The sequence below is a fragment of the Cavia porcellus genome, unplaced genomic scaffold, assembly GCF_034190915.1.
Source record: "Cavia porcellus strain 051 isolate PalLab524CR breed Dunkin Hartley unplaced genomic scaffold, mCavPor4.1 scaffold_24, whole genome shotgun sequence".
In the NCBI taxonomy this organism is placed as follows: Eukaryota; Metazoa; Chordata; class Mammalia; order Rodentia; family Caviidae; genus Cavia; species Cavia porcellus.
In genome coordinates this window covers 22,953,010-22,972,824 of record NW_026947507.1, presented here as the reverse complement: position 1 = coordinate 22,972,824, position 19,815 = coordinate 22,953,010, and the positions used below count along the sequence as shown (strand labels likewise).

Below are 19,815 nucleotides of genomic sequence, written 5' to 3'. Positions count from 1 at the left end.
TTAATGCATTGTTCTTTTCCTCATTATCATAAAACCACTTTCAGATAGATTGGGGATTGTGACCCGGAGGTTCTTGTCTCATTTTAACCCTGAAGGAGATAGCCAGTAATGTCTAGCCAGGCACTGTGGTCATAAATCAGGGACCAACTATCAACTAGTGAATAAAATCCAGGGATGTTACTAAAATTCACAACAGCTCTCATAACAAATACTTTTCAATCCCAAAATGCTAAAAGTGTTGAAAAACCCCTGAAATAGCTTCCCCGCAAACTGGTGTTTAGTCTTGTGCTTTAAAGCAAAGCTACATCATGTGCTATGTCTAGCCTTGGTTTTGGCTTACAGCTTTGTTTTGCCATATTTGACTTTATTCTCTCCCCCCCCCCAAAAAAAGTAATAAGAACTAAGGAGTAATAAAATCCAAAATGTGTAAATTTTGTTGTAAAAAAGAGAGGGAGGAAAAAAAAAAGAGCTCTAACGGATATAACAGCAAGTGTGTTTAGGGGTGTTAAATAGCTGACTATATTAATGTTTTTGGATCATCGAACACAGCTGCTTGCAGTCTCTCTGTTTGAATGTCTACTTTGTATTCTTTGATACTGTGATTTGAGCAACTATTTCCAAGATGATAATATGTAATGTATTAACAGGTGATTTCTTACTGTTATGTTTTTTTTTTTTGTAGTTCTGTATTATGTGTAACCTTACACTGCTTTGTTTTGTTTTGTGTTTTTCTCTTTTTCCTCTTAAATAAAAAAAAAAATAAAGCAAAGTTTGCTACTGAAACTATTATAGGAAAAATAAAAAAGAGCATAATTAAAAGGATTACAAAAAAAGCTTTCTTCTAGTGAGAATAAATGGGTACTGATGCTACGGCTTAGAATTTATTTTTCAATATATACTTTTGCATTCAATATTTTCCTATATATGTATTATTTAGTTCGTGAACTATCAATATGAAAATGAAAACATTATTTTAAAATTATAGTCACTAAAGGAAAAAAGAAAAAAAAAGAGAGAACAGGTTGTTTTAATGTCTTGGGGTTCCCTTTGAATTTTCATAACTGGAAAATTCAGAAGATTTTGGTAAGAGTTCCAAGACAGGATTGCTGGTTATTTGACTTACTGGTAGATTGTCTGCTTAACTTTTCATTTTGTTTTCCAAATTGAGGACCAACCATCTCAGGGCTGCTGATCTCTGTCCTTTTTGTTACTTATTCCCAAGACCACACCTTTCCCTCCTCTGTCATAATTCCCTATCTACCCTCTCATAATTCATTTTTCATAGGTATCAGCCACCTAAAATAAATGAGTTTCATTTAGGGGTATTATCTCCCCATGTGAAATCTTACTGTATCCCAGCTGAGATTTTAAGCCACAAAATCCCGACGGCTACACCTCTGCTTCTCACTACTTACTACATTACACTTTGCACCATGCTTGCATTGTTTTTATCTGCTCATAGCTGTTCAAAAAGCAGAAATGTGTTTCTAATGCTGATTTTAATGTCTGCTAACTTTTAAGTTTTATTGGCTATTTTTTAAATACTTTTCAATTTTCATTTGTTTCATCTCTTCTTAATAAAATAGGTAGAAATGGTAGGCTAGGCCTCAAAATCATGAACTCTGTCCAACACAGATTTTGAATGTCAGGTAGAATTAAAGGATAAATGATCTATATAAAGATATTGGGGAAATGAATCTCTCCTGGGAAAGATGCTTTGGTAAAACACTAGCAATTCAGGGCTTGTCTGTCTGCAGAGAGTGGGAAAAACCAACGTGGTGTCTGTCTCCATTTTCCAACTCTGACTGATTGCAGTCCCCTCTGTAGGTGAACTTTATCAAGTGTGAAAATAATCCTGGGCCCACAGGAGAACACCATTAGCAGGGAAAATATATATCATCGCTGCTGCTCAAGGAGATGCAGCCCATTTAAATGAAGATAAAGAGGGACAAACAAAAGAATTACAACAGAAAATTGGCGGCTAACCTATCAGCAGAGGAGACACAATGCTGCCCTCTATCATTGCCCGTCGTGCCAGTGACAGACTGTAAAACTCCGACTGCTCCACAATTCTGCATTTGTCACTTTCTGAGCCAACTTTTGCCTTGGCAGCTGCTTGGCATGTTTTAGACAAATGATTTATTGCCTCATTTAATCAAGACTGTATAGGAAACAATGATCAATTTTTTATAAATTATAAATTAGCCACCTTTCATGTAATCTTAGTGACAGAACGTTACAAAAGTGTGTGTGTGTGTGTGTGTGTGTGTGTGTGTGTGTGTGTGTGTGTGCTCACATTCTCCGGTGAACAGCATTTATTTATTACTTGGTAAGAAATTTAAATAATGACTTCCATTTCTTCTGCCTGGCCAAGAAAGGAAAATTTATGCAATACTGTGGAGTATAAATGCAGTCATCCTGCACCCATGTTTTTCAGTGTTTATTGTCATGGCAAAAATAGCCGGAGCAGATCCCAGTACTAATAAATGGCCCTGCTATACAGTTATTGGCAATTTAAAGGCCGTATCACTTCATTTTACTTCCTGTTTTGTAAAAACATTTTACACTCTTTTGGATAATTTCTCCTAAAGTTCGGGGAGCTCTGACTTGACAGTTAAAAGGGAACTATGTACCAACCAAGCAAAATTTTCTGGAAATGTCACCCATTTAAAATTGACATCTTGGACATTGATTAAGTAGAAATGAAGTGCGTGTAGCCTATACTAGGTTGTTGTCTTACCCAGGGAGAAAAATTGCCTTCTAGAATTCAGTAGTAAATAGGCAATTCATCCTGACATAACGAGGAGAGTGATGTTAACAGCCAGAGGTCACAAGAAGCAGAGATGGAAAAGACCTATTAGATCATTTCCTCCATTCCCCAGAGAAGACCAGAATTATATTTCATAGTGCTTCGTCCGGTTCAGGTTTCAATTACTCAAGCAAGGGCCTTTCATCACTTCAGATATGTTCGAGGGTCTTTATCTTTCCTTATGACTCTGCTTCCTATATATACCGACAGGGGACCACAGAAGTACTTGTATTGTACAATTAGATCTGTACATCTCAAAACTCACTTTCTCTTCTTCCATAAGCTTCAGAGTTATCTCCTTGAAAATAACTCCCTTTGTCCTTTCCTGTTTACCTTTGTATGCACTTTTCTCATCGCCTTCTTTTATAGCTAGTTTAAATGAAAACTATTTCTTGACTAAAGAATTCTTCTGTAACATTAGTGACTGTTTCCAAAGGCATATGATGGTGATGGTAGGGGTGGGGGGTATGTCAGGCCACGCTATTCATTGAGATCCCAGAGAGCTGTGGTTGACGTTTGATAATGAATTCTTAGTGACTTTTCCACTTTGTTTCACAGTCTTATATTTTGCAAATCACCTATGATAATTACAGATTATTACCGTATATACTTCTCCGTCTTATATTTTTTCTATCTAAAAGATTGCTGGTGGATACATTAGAGTTCCAGTTTCATTTAGTTTTATTTGCTCCTAACACACATTGCTGGCATTTATTGAGCAATTAAAATATCTTAGGCACTGCATTTTCCTATATCACATCACTCATATTTCTTAAATTTTTCAATATATATTTTCCTCATTTATAAAGATAACTTTCTTATCTTCAAAATAAGAATTAAACAAAATAATATATAAATGTATCTTAGAATAGTGTCTCCCAGTATTGTAACCATAATGTGGCCATGTTTATTATTATATTCATATATTACATTGTCAAATTTTAATGCTTATGCTATTGGTTCATGTCACACAAAATTCTAGACATATTTTTGTGCCTCTTACTATTTTCCTTTATAAACTTTGAACCAAGGCAATATTTTATTTGGTCCCTTTCCTTTTCACTCCTTAATAGCATTGTCAAGAAATGGAGCAATTCCTTGAAAGGACATGTCTTTAGCAGGTCAATTTTCTTCAATAAGGGCAGACAACCCATTTCCTGCCTGCCTTCTTCTATATCACGCTACAAGAATATCATTAAGAATTGGGAGTTTGGGTAGCCTTGAGAACAGGGCCAATTCCCTGATATTTAATTTAGTTCTGGTCTCATCTAAATTGAAATTCCGACATAACATTTTTTTCACATTGTTTAGCAGAATTCTTTCCACTTTATTTTTATTTACTGTGAAGTCAAACCAAACCCTAGAGGTCTTTATGGCTGATATTAGTCAGTGATTGTTGCATGCTAATTTGAAGTTGTAATCCCTATACATGTAGCATCCCCAATCAATAATCTGCATGGATTCTTCTGAGGAAAAATAAAATGGATTTTGCCACATGGAATATATTATTTTTCTACTGGAAAGATACAGAGTTGAAGGTACTTTCTGGGAGGGCAGAGTTTCTATGGCTCCTATTTGGTATCTAAAAGATTGATTTTTTCCCTTTCTCAGTCATCTTGGTTTTGGATTTTTTTTATCACTTCACATTTTCTAAAAAATAGTCCAAATGAATTTGCAAATTTCTTGGGTTCTGAGGTAGATTCTACGTAGCTTGCTGATTTGATGCATGCAGCACTGTTTTTTATTGGAAGGCTGTGACTTTGCCTTGTTAATAACCTTATTGATGATTCATGTAACCTCATAATTGTTTAGGCCCACCGTTATTTTTTATCCTGATTTTGTTTAGTAAAACAAGCAACAGAAAAATCATTAATTATTCAAAGAAAAACAATTGCTTTTAGCCTCAATATTTACAAATGGTCATTATAGTCAAACAGCTCATAAAAGGCTTCTTATACAAACTATAAATATATAGAACAGATATAAATAAATCAGTAACAAATAGTAGCGCTAAGCTTATTATACATCAATAATCAGTTTTTTTTTTTATTGGTACCGAGGATCGAACTCACGACCGCCTGCTTGCAAGGCAGTTGCTTATGTCGCTGACCTAAATCCCCAGCCCCTATAATCAGTTTTTTAAATCATACAATCTGTTGTCTGAAAAAATACAATAATAAAATATTGAAGTTTCTGGAGAAATGTGAAATTTATGAAATGAACTTTATTTTAAGGACATTAGGTGTTTCCTTTAATGCATTTCTTTGTTGATCATATTTTTTGGAGTAGCTATATCACATCTTAAAACAAATAATCTTGTACAAGGAGCACTTGGGACAGGTTTCAAGATTAAGAAAACTACAGTTAGATGAGGAAGAAGCTTTCTTAAAATCAGCAAAAATCAGTGAAAGATGATTTTGTGGCATGAAAAACACAATTTCTAGAGGCTTTCCTTGTTAACAATTTTAGTCTGAAACTTCAGTGCCTATACTATTTTTTTTATTTTGATAACTGCCATATTCTCTATCTTGAAAGTATTCACAATTGTCGATACTCAGACTTTTCTTTCTTTGTAGAATAATTGATATTTAGTGGATTAGGAAGAGTCACTTTAGGGAATTTTTTTTCATAAGTTCTTACAAGCATGGCCCGAGCTTTCTTGCACACTGAATCAAAATGTGTTTAGATATACATTTTATAGAAAGTTCCACCAGGACTTTAAAGCTGAATAGATACTCTTGCTCACAGTTGATGGCTAGCTGAAGTTGTATCACCACTATGGAAAGTAATATATACCAAAAGAATTGAATACAGAGTCTCAGAAACTGTTATACCCATGTTTGTAACCACCCAAAAGCCAAAACCATTAAAATACCTATCCACTGATGAGTGAACAAACAGAATCTGGTATATAAATACAATGGCATATTACTCTGCCTTTAAAAGGAATGAACATGGACACAGTATTTGCCTAATATTCACAAGGCCCCGGGTTCAGTTTTCACATACAGAGAGATAGATAGAGCATAGATAGATTACATTATTGAATACTTTCACCAATGATTATGTAGATTAGATTAGATTATTGTGCACATAGCACAAAGGACATTTGTTAACTGTTGGCCTATTACTTTGCAGTACACAGAATGTTTAGAATATAATTAAAAGTACTGAAATTTTGTTTCTTTGAGAGAGTCTCACTATGTGATCAGACTGACTTCAAACTCACTATGTAGATAAATCTGGCCTCAAATTTGGGATGATCCTCTTGCTTCACCCTCCCAAGTGCTGGAATAACAGGTGTCCACCACCATGTTCAGCTCTGAAGTATTAAAAAGATGTTTCCATTGTATGAAAATATCAATCATATAATATAATATAATATAAATTCTGTGGTATTTAAGAGTACAACCTCACAGCATCTTTGACAAAATTATTAAGGTCAACTATACAGCAAGGAACCACTGACTATAACGTTGATGGTTAGATATTTGCATTTGGGAAATTAAACTGGATTAACATGTACTTGGCACAAATGACATTTGTAAACCATGGCCTGTTCTTTTGCAATATACAGAATATTTAAAGTATAAAAGTACTAAATTATTAAAAAGAAGGTACCATCGCTAAAAATAGTAATTAATCATATGTGAGCTTATAATATTAAGCAATATTTCATACAAAACAGTTTTGTTTTACTTACTTTCCACTTAAATCCTGTTTCTTCTGAGAAAACATTACGACATCAGAACGAATTATGTAAATGAAATAATTTTGAATTAAATTTAATTGTTAACTGCTTTTGCTCACTGTGATCAAAAACCTACATCAACAATTTAAAAGAGGAAAGGTTTGTTTCAGCTCATGGTTTTTCAGAGATCTCAGTCCATGGTTAGTGGCCCCGTGGCTGTAGACCTGAGGCAAGAAGAAAAAAAGTGTATGGCAAGGAAGAGCTGTCCACCTCATGGCAATCAGAAAGCAGAGGGACGGGAAAACCGGAGCCAGAAGGGGCTGGATACAGGACATCATCTCCCATGCTGTGCCACCAAGATCCTCTCCCTTCACACCTCCTAAGTCTTCACCGCCTACCAATAATGCCATCAAATTATACATCCATCGATGGATTAATCCAGTATGAAATTAGAGTTTTCATAATCCAGTCACCTCCAAAAGCCTCATCTCTGAACAGATGAGTTTTGGGGTGACACTGTAAATCCAAATCATAACATTTAAACTGCAGAATGGTCAAAGTTTCTATTCTAGATTTATGTAAACAGAAAAATTATCAACTATAAATTATATTTAGATTACTTCATTTTTATTTATTCACAAAGGACAATTACAACTATTTGGGGGAAATATAAAATACCTAGAAAAGTATCATATGTCTTAAATAAGAATTACTTGAAAAGCATCTGAAGCATTAGACAAATCTTTTTTTTATTTTAAAGAGAAAAAATAAAAACAATGATACAGAATTTCATAACAATATAATAGAAAATTAACAATAGTATATTGCATATTTCTATCTTCAAAGCAGTTTTGCTCAGATTATAAAATATAGGCATGAAAAATTGATTAAACAATATAAGCACAATCAATTCTCTTCACTAAACTAAAACAAATTTGTGGTATAACTATCTTAGCTTATATTGTTCTTTCCTTTTGAGCAGTTTCTTTCTCTTTCACAATATCAATTATAGATTTTGGATCTTATTTAATCTTTCAGTTTCTTATACTAGGAGGACAATACGATGTTTACACATGTGAGTATGATTTATTTCACTTATGAATATGGTCTGAAATTGTATCCACTTACCTATAAAAGCCTCTAGCTTATCGTTCTTTATAATTGAGTATAAAATACTCAATTGTATAAAAATACCACATCTTTTTTATGCATTCCTCAGTTAATGGGCATTTGGGTTGTTTCCAAGATTTAACTGTGCTGCTATAAACATGGATCCACATATGTTGCTATGATATGATATTTTTAATTGTTTTGCAAAAATACCCAGAAGGGGAAAGGGTGGGTTGAAGGGGACCTCTAATTCTATTTTTTTGAGGAATTCCCACACTGATTTCCACAGTGGCTGCACCAGTCTACACTCCTACCATCAACAAAGAAAAGTTCCTTTTCCCCTACACCCCTGTCAATATTTGTTATTGGTTAATTGCTTGATGATAGCCATTCTTTCTGGAGTGAGATTGAATCTCAATGCTGTTTTAATTTGCATTTCAAGGAAAATCAGTAATGCTGAACATTTTTTCATGTATTTATTTTCCATTTGTATTTCTTCATCTGAGAAGTGTGCATTCATCTCAGACACTAACTTTTGAATTGGGTATTTGAATTTGAGGGGCCTAATTTCATTCAATTCTTTATATGTTCTAGATAGAAATTCTTTGTCTCAGGGACACTTAGCTAAATTTTTTTTCCAAATCATGGGTTTTCTTTCCACTCCATTGGTGATTTCTTTTGAGGTGCAAAAATTTTTAATAAAATGAGATCCTGGTTGTTCTTCTTTGAAGTACTTCCCATGCATTTGCTTTGTTTCATGAGTTCTCTGTCTAACCCAGTCTTCAAGATTTCTACCTACTTTGTCTTCTAGTAGATTTAGTGTTTCAGTTTCAGTATTTAGATCTTTGATTCATGTTCACTTTCTTTAGTGCATGGTGATTGACAAGGGTCTAGTTTTACTATTCAGCATGTGAAAAGTCAGTTTTTCCAGCACAATTTATTAAACAGACTTTTTCTTCCAGTGAACATGTTTGGCTGCATTGTCAAAGGTAAGGTGGCTAAGTGTGTTTATGGTTGTGTCCTAGTCTTCTAATCTGTTCCATTGATTCTCAGGTCTGTTTTTGGTGAGGTTTTTTTTTCCAGTACCATGCAGATTTTATCACAGTAGTTTTGTACTATAATTTCAAGTAAAGGATTGTGATGCTTCCTGCCTTGCCTTTGGTACTCAGGATTGTTCTAGATCTCTTCTGTTTACAAATGAATTTGGGTAATGTTTTCTCTAGATCTGTGACTTATACTAATGCATTTTGATTAGGATTGCATTAAATCTATATAATAGTTTTGGAAGTATGGCCATTTTCACAATTTGGTTCTTCCTATCCATGGTCAAGTGATATATTTCCATTTTCAGATAGCCTCTTCAATATCTTTTTTCAGAGTACTGAAATTTTTAATTTTACTCCCTTGGTTAGATTGATTCCTAAGTATTCCATTTTGGGGGGTTGCTATTGTGGTAGGTGTGGTTTCCCTAATTTCTCTTTCAGTAAGTTTGTTGTTTGTGTACAGGAATGCTGTGGATTTCTGAGTGTTGACTTTGAATCGCTACTGAATTTGGTTATTAATTCTAGAAGTCTTTTGGTGGAGTTTTGGTAGTCTTCTATGTAGACTGTCATGTCATCTGTGAATAATGATAATTTAACTTCTTTCTTTCTTATTCTGATTCCTTTTTTTCTCCCTTTCTTGTCTAATTGTTCTGCCTAATGTTTCCAGAGCTGTATTGAATAGGAGTGGTGATAATGGACATTTTTATCTTGTTTCTGATTTTAGATTGAAGCCTTCCAGCTTTTAGGTAAAATCATTTTAGAATGATTCTTAAGAAAATATTGTGAAAAACTAAAATAGTAAATAAAGTATACACTACTCTCAAAAATTTAAATGTGCAAATCAAATTTGCAATAAATGAACTGAACTAAGCTTATCTCAGACACATTATAATTTTATGTGCAGTCAGTTTTTAAAATATTACCAAAATATCTGAATATTTTGTGTAATGATCAACTATAGGCCCTCTTTCAAAATGCATTTTAAGATTGCATACTTTAAATGTAGAAGACATAAAATATTTTATGAAGACCTGACTCTCACCACCTCCTACACACACTGTGTTTTCCTGAAAATGTGCCAAATTTTTACATTTATTGTACCCATACTATATAACAGTTTTTACTTTGGCAATCTTTATTCATCAGATGTTATCCAAATTGTATTTGAGATATATTTTAAAGAGAGTCTGTATACCTCTGTCCAACAGTACACATGGAAAAGTCCTTCCCATGAGTGATGCCACCATTGGGTCACAGCTGTCAACCACTGCATTAGAGGCTCTGCTCTGGGTGAGCAAATAAGCACTGCGGCTAGAATAAGACTTAATATTCTGTTTCTGTTGTGTTATTATGAAAATGTGACACAGCCAAAGCTTTCCCTTCCAGTAAGCTGTACCAGTGGAAGACCACATCCCAAAATATCCTCCAGTCCTGTTTTCCATGTGAAAATATAGGGTCTTTGGATCTGATCATAATAAACAATCAGAACTTCCAGGCAAACATAAATCTGTATCTTCACTATTAAATTCTTCTAATGAAGATAAAGCTACTGTCAGGTACTGAAATATTTAACTGCAGGTGAAAATAGTGAGAAAAATAAATTCATAATGAAAGGAGCTCAGCTGAGCCATAGGTAGCTACGTCCAGGAAAGAACTGATTATCTTTCGTGTAAGATTGCCCATCTATTTGCTCTGCATTTCTCTCTATGCCTGCTCAGAAAAAGTTCAGATCCCCAGTGAAAAGTTTATTAGTACTTTCATCAATGGCCTTTGCAACTTTATGTAAAGAACTGTGAAGAATCTGAGATGTTACTCTATTTGCAAATTAACAAGAGAGCTTTTAATTGTCTATGAATGCAGAAGGAAGACATGAAATTTTAAAAATAGAGACAACCAACTTTCTTATTCATAGAAAGCAATGTAATGGAACATAGGTTGTTGTCAGTTCCCTTGTCCCAGTTCACCTGGAGAATGGATTATTTCACCAGCAATGGATATTTGATTTTGATATTTTGTTTTTAATACAGTTATATTGAATTTTAAAAATTCAAATCATTTTTATTAAATAACAAGCATGCTTACCAATGGCTCCAGAGGAAATCACTGTCACTAATGTCATGGCTATCAATAAACCTGCGCTTTGTTTCTGAGCAATACACTGTCTCTGTCTTTGCTTACTAAGTATTCTTGAAAAAACAGTCCAATCAAATGGCAGTCACTGCCTCATTCAGAAGACAAACAGAAAGGCAAGCCACATATAAAGAGTATTGTGCAATCCTCTCTTCCCATGACTGCATAGAACAAAGGAGTCTCATAGAAAACAAAAAACAAAGAAAAAAATCTCAATTCTCGTTCACAAGTGGATGAAAATATAGGTTAAAAAAAAAAAAAAACAGTTGCTTACTCCAGCTGAGAAAAGGCTTTGTTTGCTACACTGTATGTTTCATAGAAATATTGCTCTTGCTTCCCTTTATCATGGTCTCTGAATGTCCTTAAACTGGTGTTTATACTCTCTGAGATAGTTTCATAAAACAGTAGAACAACGTGATCTAGCTATGAGGCTTGGATCACTTTGGAAACACCAGGGTCCCTTGTTTCCCAACTGCTTACGTGAATCTGAATCCATTTGAAGTCCTCTCATTGGACTGGCTGATAGCTTTCTTAGGTTCCTGTTCATCTTCAGGTTTCTTCTCTCATTATATTTTTTTCCTAATAATATATTTATTGAAGGAACTAAGTCATTGTCCTGAGGAATTTGCCATGATTTGGAGATTGCTGATAATATCCCTGGTGTAGCATTAACATTTCTTCAATGCATTTATTTTCTAAAAAATATGTGATTAAAGTGAGATAATTAAAATCAGACAATGATTTAGACAAGAATACTTCATAGGCAATAATGTATTTTTTCTATCCAGTGATGCCTACTATATTATTACTCTTTTATGATGTTAGGAACCTTATACAACCTATCTATTCATTTATTAGAGTCTGCAAAAGGGTGACGTGTTTAATTCTATATTTTCTCACTTTGTATTATCTGAAATATATTTTCTCTATTTCCCAAATAACTTAAGCTCTTTCCTAAATAACTTAAGATGCGTCAAAATTAAAAGAATAGAAAATAGGACATCCAGAGATAGAACTGAGCTGAAATCAAAGTAGAAATGATTGAACATGGTTTCATCAATACTATTCTTTTCTTGGTGGGATTTGTGTGTGTGTGTGCTCTTGAGATAAATGAAAAATATCTATATTCAAATGCTATCAAAGGGGACAGATTTAGTGTGGTCAACCAGGACAAAAAGATATTGACAATCAGTTTTTTAGAACTCAGCTGGAGATTTAAAATCTTCATGCTTCTCTTGTGTTTAAAAAAGGACAGAAAATGTTCTATTATCTCTGTTAGGTACACAGTTACTGCAGCATTTTCCTCCAGGTCATGACATACACCAAGTAGATTAACAAATGGGAAAATATCCTATTCTCTAATTTTAAAGCACTTCTTGTCACTATGGTAAAATCTTGGCTTAACAATGCTTAGAGTTATACTGTAGAGTGTATTCTTATGTAAAGATTAACCAAAAAAGTTTAAGATATGTATGCCTCTGTGTCTTTACAATTTAATACATCTCAGAACTCATAACTGGACATCACCTGAAATAGCTAGCACATATTCTATATGGTCTTAAGGTCATGTTATACTATAACTCATCAACAACATTGTATTAACAGCAAAAGGATTTCATCTCCATGGGTCTGTGCTTAAAACAAGAAATGAAAGAATATCTTCTCTCTAGATCAGCAGTGTCTCCTAGCTCCTTTCTCCTTTCACTTGAGATATAAACTAGTAATTACCAAAAGACATGGGAAGCACTGGACAACAAGTTTCTGGGCCTCCGTATCCGCTGCTGAATGTGTGGCTACTGTTGGCCTTGCCTGGCAGGGAGCTCCCTCCATGGAATGCCTGGTCGTCCTCTGTGACATGGGTGCTTACCAGCTTGCCCACCCCTTGGGACTGATTTCTCAAAAAACTTTCTAAACTTCATTATTGCATTTTTAAAAATAATATGTGTAACTTATTGAACAGGCTTAAATCTTTGATGAACTTACAGTGCTTCAATGTCATTATTCTGCCATCAGTGATGGTCTTATAGACAGCGAACTGCAGGAGATTACACAGATGATGTGTAGACCAAAGAAAATACCCTGGAGTTTGCCTTTTTTGACTAAACTTCTGATGCACGTTAGTTTTACTTTGATTTAATTCTTACTTTCAAAGCTGAGACACAGTCTGAAGAAGACATCAGAATACCAACCATTGGAAGCACTTAGTAAAAATTAAATATTCGTTGAAGTAAGTGAAACTCCACAAAGGAAATCATAAAGCCAGAAACCTAGAAGAAATACATAATATCCACCAGTTACATTCCTTCACCTTGTAGCTGATGGGAATGAGGTCAGACTGTGCAAAATGATTTACCCCAATCCACGTGACCAGGCAGCAGAAGGAGTGTGGCACTTGTCTTTTATTCTCTTGAATGGGCAATAATTGAAAGTGAATGCTGTTGGTGTTTAGTTGGTACTCTAAACAATAAATCCATTAACAAATGATATATTCTCCACATAAATCTATGGAGTATAAATGAAATCTCAGGCAAAAGAAAGATGCATTTCAGAAAACTTCTACATTTCATACTCACAATAGCATGTCACCAAAATTTCAGTTGAGTATAACCTGGTTTCATTATTGCTTTATAGTGACACAATAAATTCCAGCAAAAACTGTATATTTGAAGTTATGATCACTCTTCTGGTTCATGGGGATATTTCTCAGTGGACCTCAGTAATACCATATCAATTTATAGTCTAGGACCTCTGACTTTACAATTTTCAGTGGTTCTATTAGTGTCTCACAGTCACTGGTAAAAACTGTCTGTTTTACAAAAATACCATAAATTCCGTAGGAATTATTTAAAATTAAGTGAGTTCAAAAATCATCTTCAAAGATGTGAAGCTTGAATTAATACAGAATTACATTTAGCATCACAGGAACAATATTTGAGAAGTGAGTCTAAAATTGTACATGCTACAGAAAGGCAATTTTTTTTTAATTTAAAGCCATCTCCACCACCTCCAGTATATCCCTTGTTTGAGATATAATTTGATTGTTTATTTTATTTGGCAATAAAAATGATGATACCTACTTTCATTGTGATTTATGGGTAATTAGATGTCAGAACTGGACTATTAACTAAGAATGGACCCCAAAGGGAACTGGACCAGATAATTAGTAGAGGCAAAGCAAGTTAATTATCATCATAAAGTTCAAACTGCAGGAATTGATGTAAATACCCAGTGGACTCTATTTTGTGATTGACCCCTTTGTGCTCCATGAATTCACTATTATACAATCTTTTATTACATTAAAATGGACTTTGATATAAAAAGAGTTCACCAAATCAGAAAAATGAGGGGGGGGGTAGAGAAAACTGGTACAGGAAGTCCCCACTGAGTTCTGGAGAATTTCTTGTAAGCCATTTTTTGTAAAATCAACAAGTGCGAAAGTCTAAATTTGAATTTGGGACCATCCTACTCAGGTGACTGGCAACCATTTGGTTCCCACTTTGGAGTACGCGGGAATTAAGAATATTTTGGAACAGTTTCCTCCTCAGAGCTATAGAAAATTTTTCTCGCGCCACCACTAGAGGCCACCTTAGTCCCTGGGAGTCAGGGAGAACAACAAAAAAAAAATGCAAATGGGGCGCTGGGATGCTGCTTGGTGTTGTACATTTGACAAAAGAACAGTGAAGATTAAAGAAAAGGGGAAGGGAAAGGGGGCTGCTGTGATAGGTTAAATAAATATTCATCGTCTATCTTGAGGTCTTTGGTGACTGTGTAGACGCTGTTTCATGAAGCAATCCATTCTATGCCCAAATAACCAATTTAAAACTAAATTTTACAAAATGCTACATATTTGTAAATTGGTAATTCAGAAAGGTTTTAATGCCCAACTAAATGACAGTTGGGCATTGTTTTTAATGCCCAATTAAAAAGGGCGTGAAGGTCTCCAATTGTTACCTTAATAAATGATTTTTCAATGAACACTGACCAGGCTATAATCAAATTCTAATTCAGAACATGACATTCATTCATTGTAAAAAGAACATAAACTCCCCAAGTCTAACATTTTATACCCGAGGAAATTCAAACTGAAAGAGTTTACATGACCTACCCATCTATATCATTTTTACAAGCCACCCTTCCAGGACTATTTTGATTCCAAATCCTATTATCTCTGCTCTCCGTAGTCTCCACTCTGTATCTCCATTAGTGATAGGAAGAACAAAATAGTACCTGATTCTTTTGTATTGAAAATTAGAAAGCTACACATCATTCTAATTGACTCATCTGTGAAACAGATACAGAGCGGTCAAAAGAAAAGGGAAATTAAGTTTTTTTTAATTACACTAATACCAAGATAAGACTAAGAATCACCACTATGTAATGAGAAACAGATTCCCATATCTGTTAAATAGGACAATGATTATAGACCTACCTAAATCACTATTGCTATGGATTATAAGAGGAGTCCTAATAATATTGCTTTGACTACAGATATGTACTAGAAGCTTGAAAAGTAAAAAATAGCATGCTGTACAAAGAGATTAGAATTCAATGAATATTGAGCTGTACTTGCCAGAAATTCCCCTAGATCCTTCATAATGCCTTAGATCTGGAAGAGCAAAGGCAGGGAATATAAAACATGTAAGTATGCATTGCATAGAAACCTACTAAATGCACTTATTTGTAATAAAAAGGACTGAAATATTGATGTGTTTGATAACAATAAGGAAGAGAACATGTGTTTTCTGTAAATAAGTTATTTGACGACTTTTTCATACTGCTTGCTTTCAATTAAGTAAAGAAATATTCAATTAGGCTAAGAAATATTTTCAAATCTGAAATAGTTAAATTCAAAATGACTGCATAGTATTTCTTCTGCCTTCCTTTTCCATTTGTATTTCAAGACTAACTCAGTCATCTTTCTACTTCAGGTCAGAAGGGAGAGCTAGGTTTGCTTACCGATTTGTTACTACCTGAGAAGGCTCAAGGGTTCTGTGTAGTTCACATCGATTTAACATATTTTTCTGTCTTGTTCTACATGCATTATTTCCAGACTAAGCAAGCCTTGCTATAAAGAGTACTCTTGTTAGGAAGAGCCTGTGTGCTGAATGTTCATCTGACTTTGCTTGGTAGGAGCCAGCAGGCCAATGCCCATCTTGGCAAGCACCACCCCAGATTAACATGGTGGCAGCTGACCAGGAGTAACTGCATGGTGGAGCACTGCTGTGTCACTGACTTCTACTGCATTCAAACAAAGGGCAGTATTTACAGTTTAGGAAGCAATTAGAGAAACAAAACATGCAAAACTTCTAAGTATTTCCCCTTTCAATAAGAAGAGGAGAAACACAACCTCTTAAACTGTTATCTAGGAATCATCACATACTTTCTAGGCCCGGTACCCCTGAGTAATTCTGCTGCAGCAAATGTTTTACCTTCTCCTTATGCACTGTTTCCTCCTAGAACACTTGAAAGAGAAACTAGAAGAATACGTGGCTCGCTTTTCCAAAGTGAGAATTCTTCGTACCAGGAAGAGGGAAGGACTCATCCGGACCCGACTCCTGGGGGCGTCTATGGCCAGAGGAGAGGTGCTGACATTCCTGGACTCCCACTGTGAGGTCAATGTGAATTGGCTGCCCCCACTCCTTAGTGAGTACACACTGTCACCATGACACACTGGAACCATGGCGCTGAGGGAATCGGGGTCTTATAGAAGGACAGCAAGGTTTGTTCCTGTTTAAACAGCAGGCAGCAGAGGCTAGACTAGACGCTTCCCACAATTTTCACAATAAAATACTTGAATGGTGCCTTAACTATTGCTGAAGACAAGTAGTTAACTAGAAAACAGAATTAAAATAGGTATTTTAGATAACACCAGCTGCAATCTAACTTAAATTTAAAAAGGTTTATTTTAGACATATTCCTTTATTTATGGAGTAAATGCTACAAGCTTAAAAATGCCACCAAAACTTTTTTATAGTCAGTTTTTAATTGCAATAAAATTAAAATACACACATTCGCATTTTAACAATTATTACAACATTGTTTAAAAAGGAGGAAAGAAAATTATTCAGCATCAGAATGTAAAGGGTAGGCACTCTGACATTTTTTTTTTTTTTAAGACATGATCTCTCTGTGTAGACCAGTCTGGTCTTGAACTCATTCTGTAGACCGGGGTCGCCTGGAACTCATGGCAATCCTTCTGCCTCAGTGCTGGGATTATGGGCTTGTGCCACCATGCACAGCTCATTCTATGACTGATAATCCCATTTCTTTTTGATGTTCTTTCCACTTCTGATACCATCCTTAAGTACATGATTCCCCCATATTCACATAGAATCACACAAACACCTCAAGCTGCTCTCCAGATAATAAGTTGTAAATGCTTGCTGTTTGGCTAAGAGGAAACAGAAGAGAAAACTATGTCACACCACACTTGAACTATTAGAAACATGAACAAACCAAGAGTAATTTAAGATAGAAAATATAATTGCAGCTCAATTTAAACTTCAATACTTTCGTTCTTATTTTATGATGAAGCCCAATATAAACTCCACTTGTAGCCAAAAAATAAATTTTGCTTTTGAAAAAAAAAAAATTCGGTCTAAGAAATTCTTGATACACATGTATTGCACTTATTCTTACTGATTTTGCCAAATCAATTTTTACTGCAAATATGTATCCCTGGCCTCAGAACTAAAGCCAGTAACAACTACCTTCTTCACAATAGCTGTCTCAGAAAGAATGATTTGCTGTTGGCTGCTAAGTAGGATTCAGCTCAAAACAATCAAGCTTCACTGGTAAAGGATGGGGAGAGCACATCTGAAACTGTATAGGTTTTAAAACAGAAAACACTCAGCAACTAATACCCCTACCGTATCACCCAATCCACACATTGTCACAGATGACTGCCCTGTCATCCTAACGATGGGAATGTCTCAGCAATCCAACAGTTGGAGACTCCTCTGAGCCTTTAATTAAAAGTACCTTGTCCAAGGACATAGCAATTTAGAGCTTCATCAGGAACAGCAAGATTCCCTCAAACTGAATTTGATCTATATGGTATCGAATACTCAAGAAGTCAGCAAAAGGCCTCATTTATTTATGAGCCAAAGCAGTCCCTAAGTGCCAATTATGGAGCCTCTGATTGTTCACTAGTTCACTATGAATCTAATAAAAAGAAAAAGAAGACAAAAAAATAAAAGAGACAAGAACAGAGAATAAGAGAAAACCATAACCCACTTTTTCTCATTTAAGTATTTCATCTCCTGTAGGCCTAATGGATAAGGAATGATTCAAGCTTGGGATCACTACCTTTTTTATTTTCCTCTATCAGTGTCTTGACATATCCAAAAAAAAAATGGAGTCACAAGTTTTTTGGCTCATTTTTCACCTTGGGATTATACCTGAATTTCAATTTCCTATTAAGAGTCTGTTTGTTTGATCCCTGGAAATTGAAATGTAGGCACAAGCTTTGGATGAAAAATTAGTCATACTGCTTTCACCCTAAACCAGTACAGCTGGAGAAGAGCTGAAGGGAAATTTGAAGGGAAGGCTGACAGTTAATTTAACAGACTCATTCTCTTAGGGTCCCGTTGCAACTCCTTGTTGGTCAAGGAACTTGTAAATCAGCCAGATTCTGAATTTGATGGAAAAGAGTTGTAAAACCTTAACACTGAAATACTTGCAGAGGTGATAGAAGAAATATTTTGATGTCTCCTGTCTCCGTCTCTGGGGAAATATCATTTACAGAAAGATTAAAACCCATTACAAGGCTCACCCAGGAGAAAATGAATGTTTAGAGAGCCACTGAAGTAGATTAACTTTCCATCTACCAATTAGCTAAAAGAGAGACAGAGAGAGACAGCCTGCAGGGTCTCCGAGGCCTCCTGGGGCTTCTTCCTACTTTCTGGAAGCTGCAATCCTTCCAAACCCCAACATTCCACATTCCTTTACCCTCTTTTATGTTCCTTCATCACCTTCTAAGACAGTACAGAACTTATTTATTACATTTATTATTTTTCCTCCCCATATGACTTTTAAAAAAATGTTTATTAAGTTTATTCATATAATTTAGACACACACAATGATCATATGCATCACAGGGAATTTATTCCTACACATGATGTCATGTTTCCTTTCCTTCCTTTTTTCTGTCTGTCTTTCTGTCTTTCTCTCTAATCTCCCCCACTTCCTTCCCATCACTCTTCACTCAGTTACAAAGTCCATTCCTGACTTTTGTGGTGTTAGTCATTACTATATCCCCAAAAAGTAACTAGCACCTAAATTTCATTCTATAAATGATTATTGAATATGAATGAAAGAAAAAGGATGTAGATCTGAAAGGAAATCTACAGGATTTTGCAGGTTTCATGCCTTGTTTTACTAGCATCACCAAACTAAGGCCACTTTTGTCACAGCCTTTTGTTTCCTGTCCTATGCTTAGCAGAAACATGTGAAGCACATGGACAGTCCCCTTCCTGGGAGAACCACCCTTGATATAGATTTACTTTGGGAACTCAAAGAAAACTGTGATCCAGAAATAACCAAATTCTATAATATGTCTAAAAGATAGCCTTTGTTTAATGTTACGTGCCATATCTGAAGGTCTCCCAGATAATAAAAGAGCAGATATTTCACGCTTTGATATAATAAATATTGGTAAAGTGTACATTTGGAAAGAATACTTCCTGCAGGGCTATTTGAGATCAGTCAAACTATGTGAGAGCCAGTTCCTTGTGCTGGATATTAATGGCATCACAACAATTATACCTGTATGAGAAAAGAAGGTGCTAGAACATAAGGGGAGAAAATCATTTCTTAGCTGCAAGTTTTGCAGCTGAAAAGAGATCCCATCCTGGCTATTCTTATCAGAACCTGGACAAACTTTAACAGGTTATTTAACCTCTCTGAACTCAGTTTCTTTGTTCAACAATTGAGCATCACTATTTCTGAACAGCTATTTTACAGGTTTATTAGGAGTATTAGACACAGAATAAACACAAATGACTTAATAATTGCTTAAGAGTCATAGCACA

At 35.0% G+C, this 19,815-nt stretch overlaps 1 protein-coding gene across 4 annotated transcripts in view; it reads left to right on the top strand.

Annotated features, from left to right (window-relative positions):
• Positions 1 to 19,815, top strand: part of Galntl6 (polypeptide N-acetylgalactosaminyltransferase like 6) — a 993,708-nt gene that overhangs the window by 812,247 nt on the left and 161,646 nt on the right. For all 4 annotated transcript variants that reach the window (XR_010042613.1, XM_023564834.2, XM_063234753.1 and 1 more), the window contains exon 6: positions 16,241 to 16,426. Coding sequence is in view for 3 of the 4 variants with exons in the window: in XM_023564834.2 (XP_023420602.2) it covers positions 16,241 to 16,426 (186 nt within the window). In the remaining variant the exon portion in view is untranslated. The remainder of the gene's footprint in view (positions 1 to 16,240; positions 16,427 to 19,815) is intronic.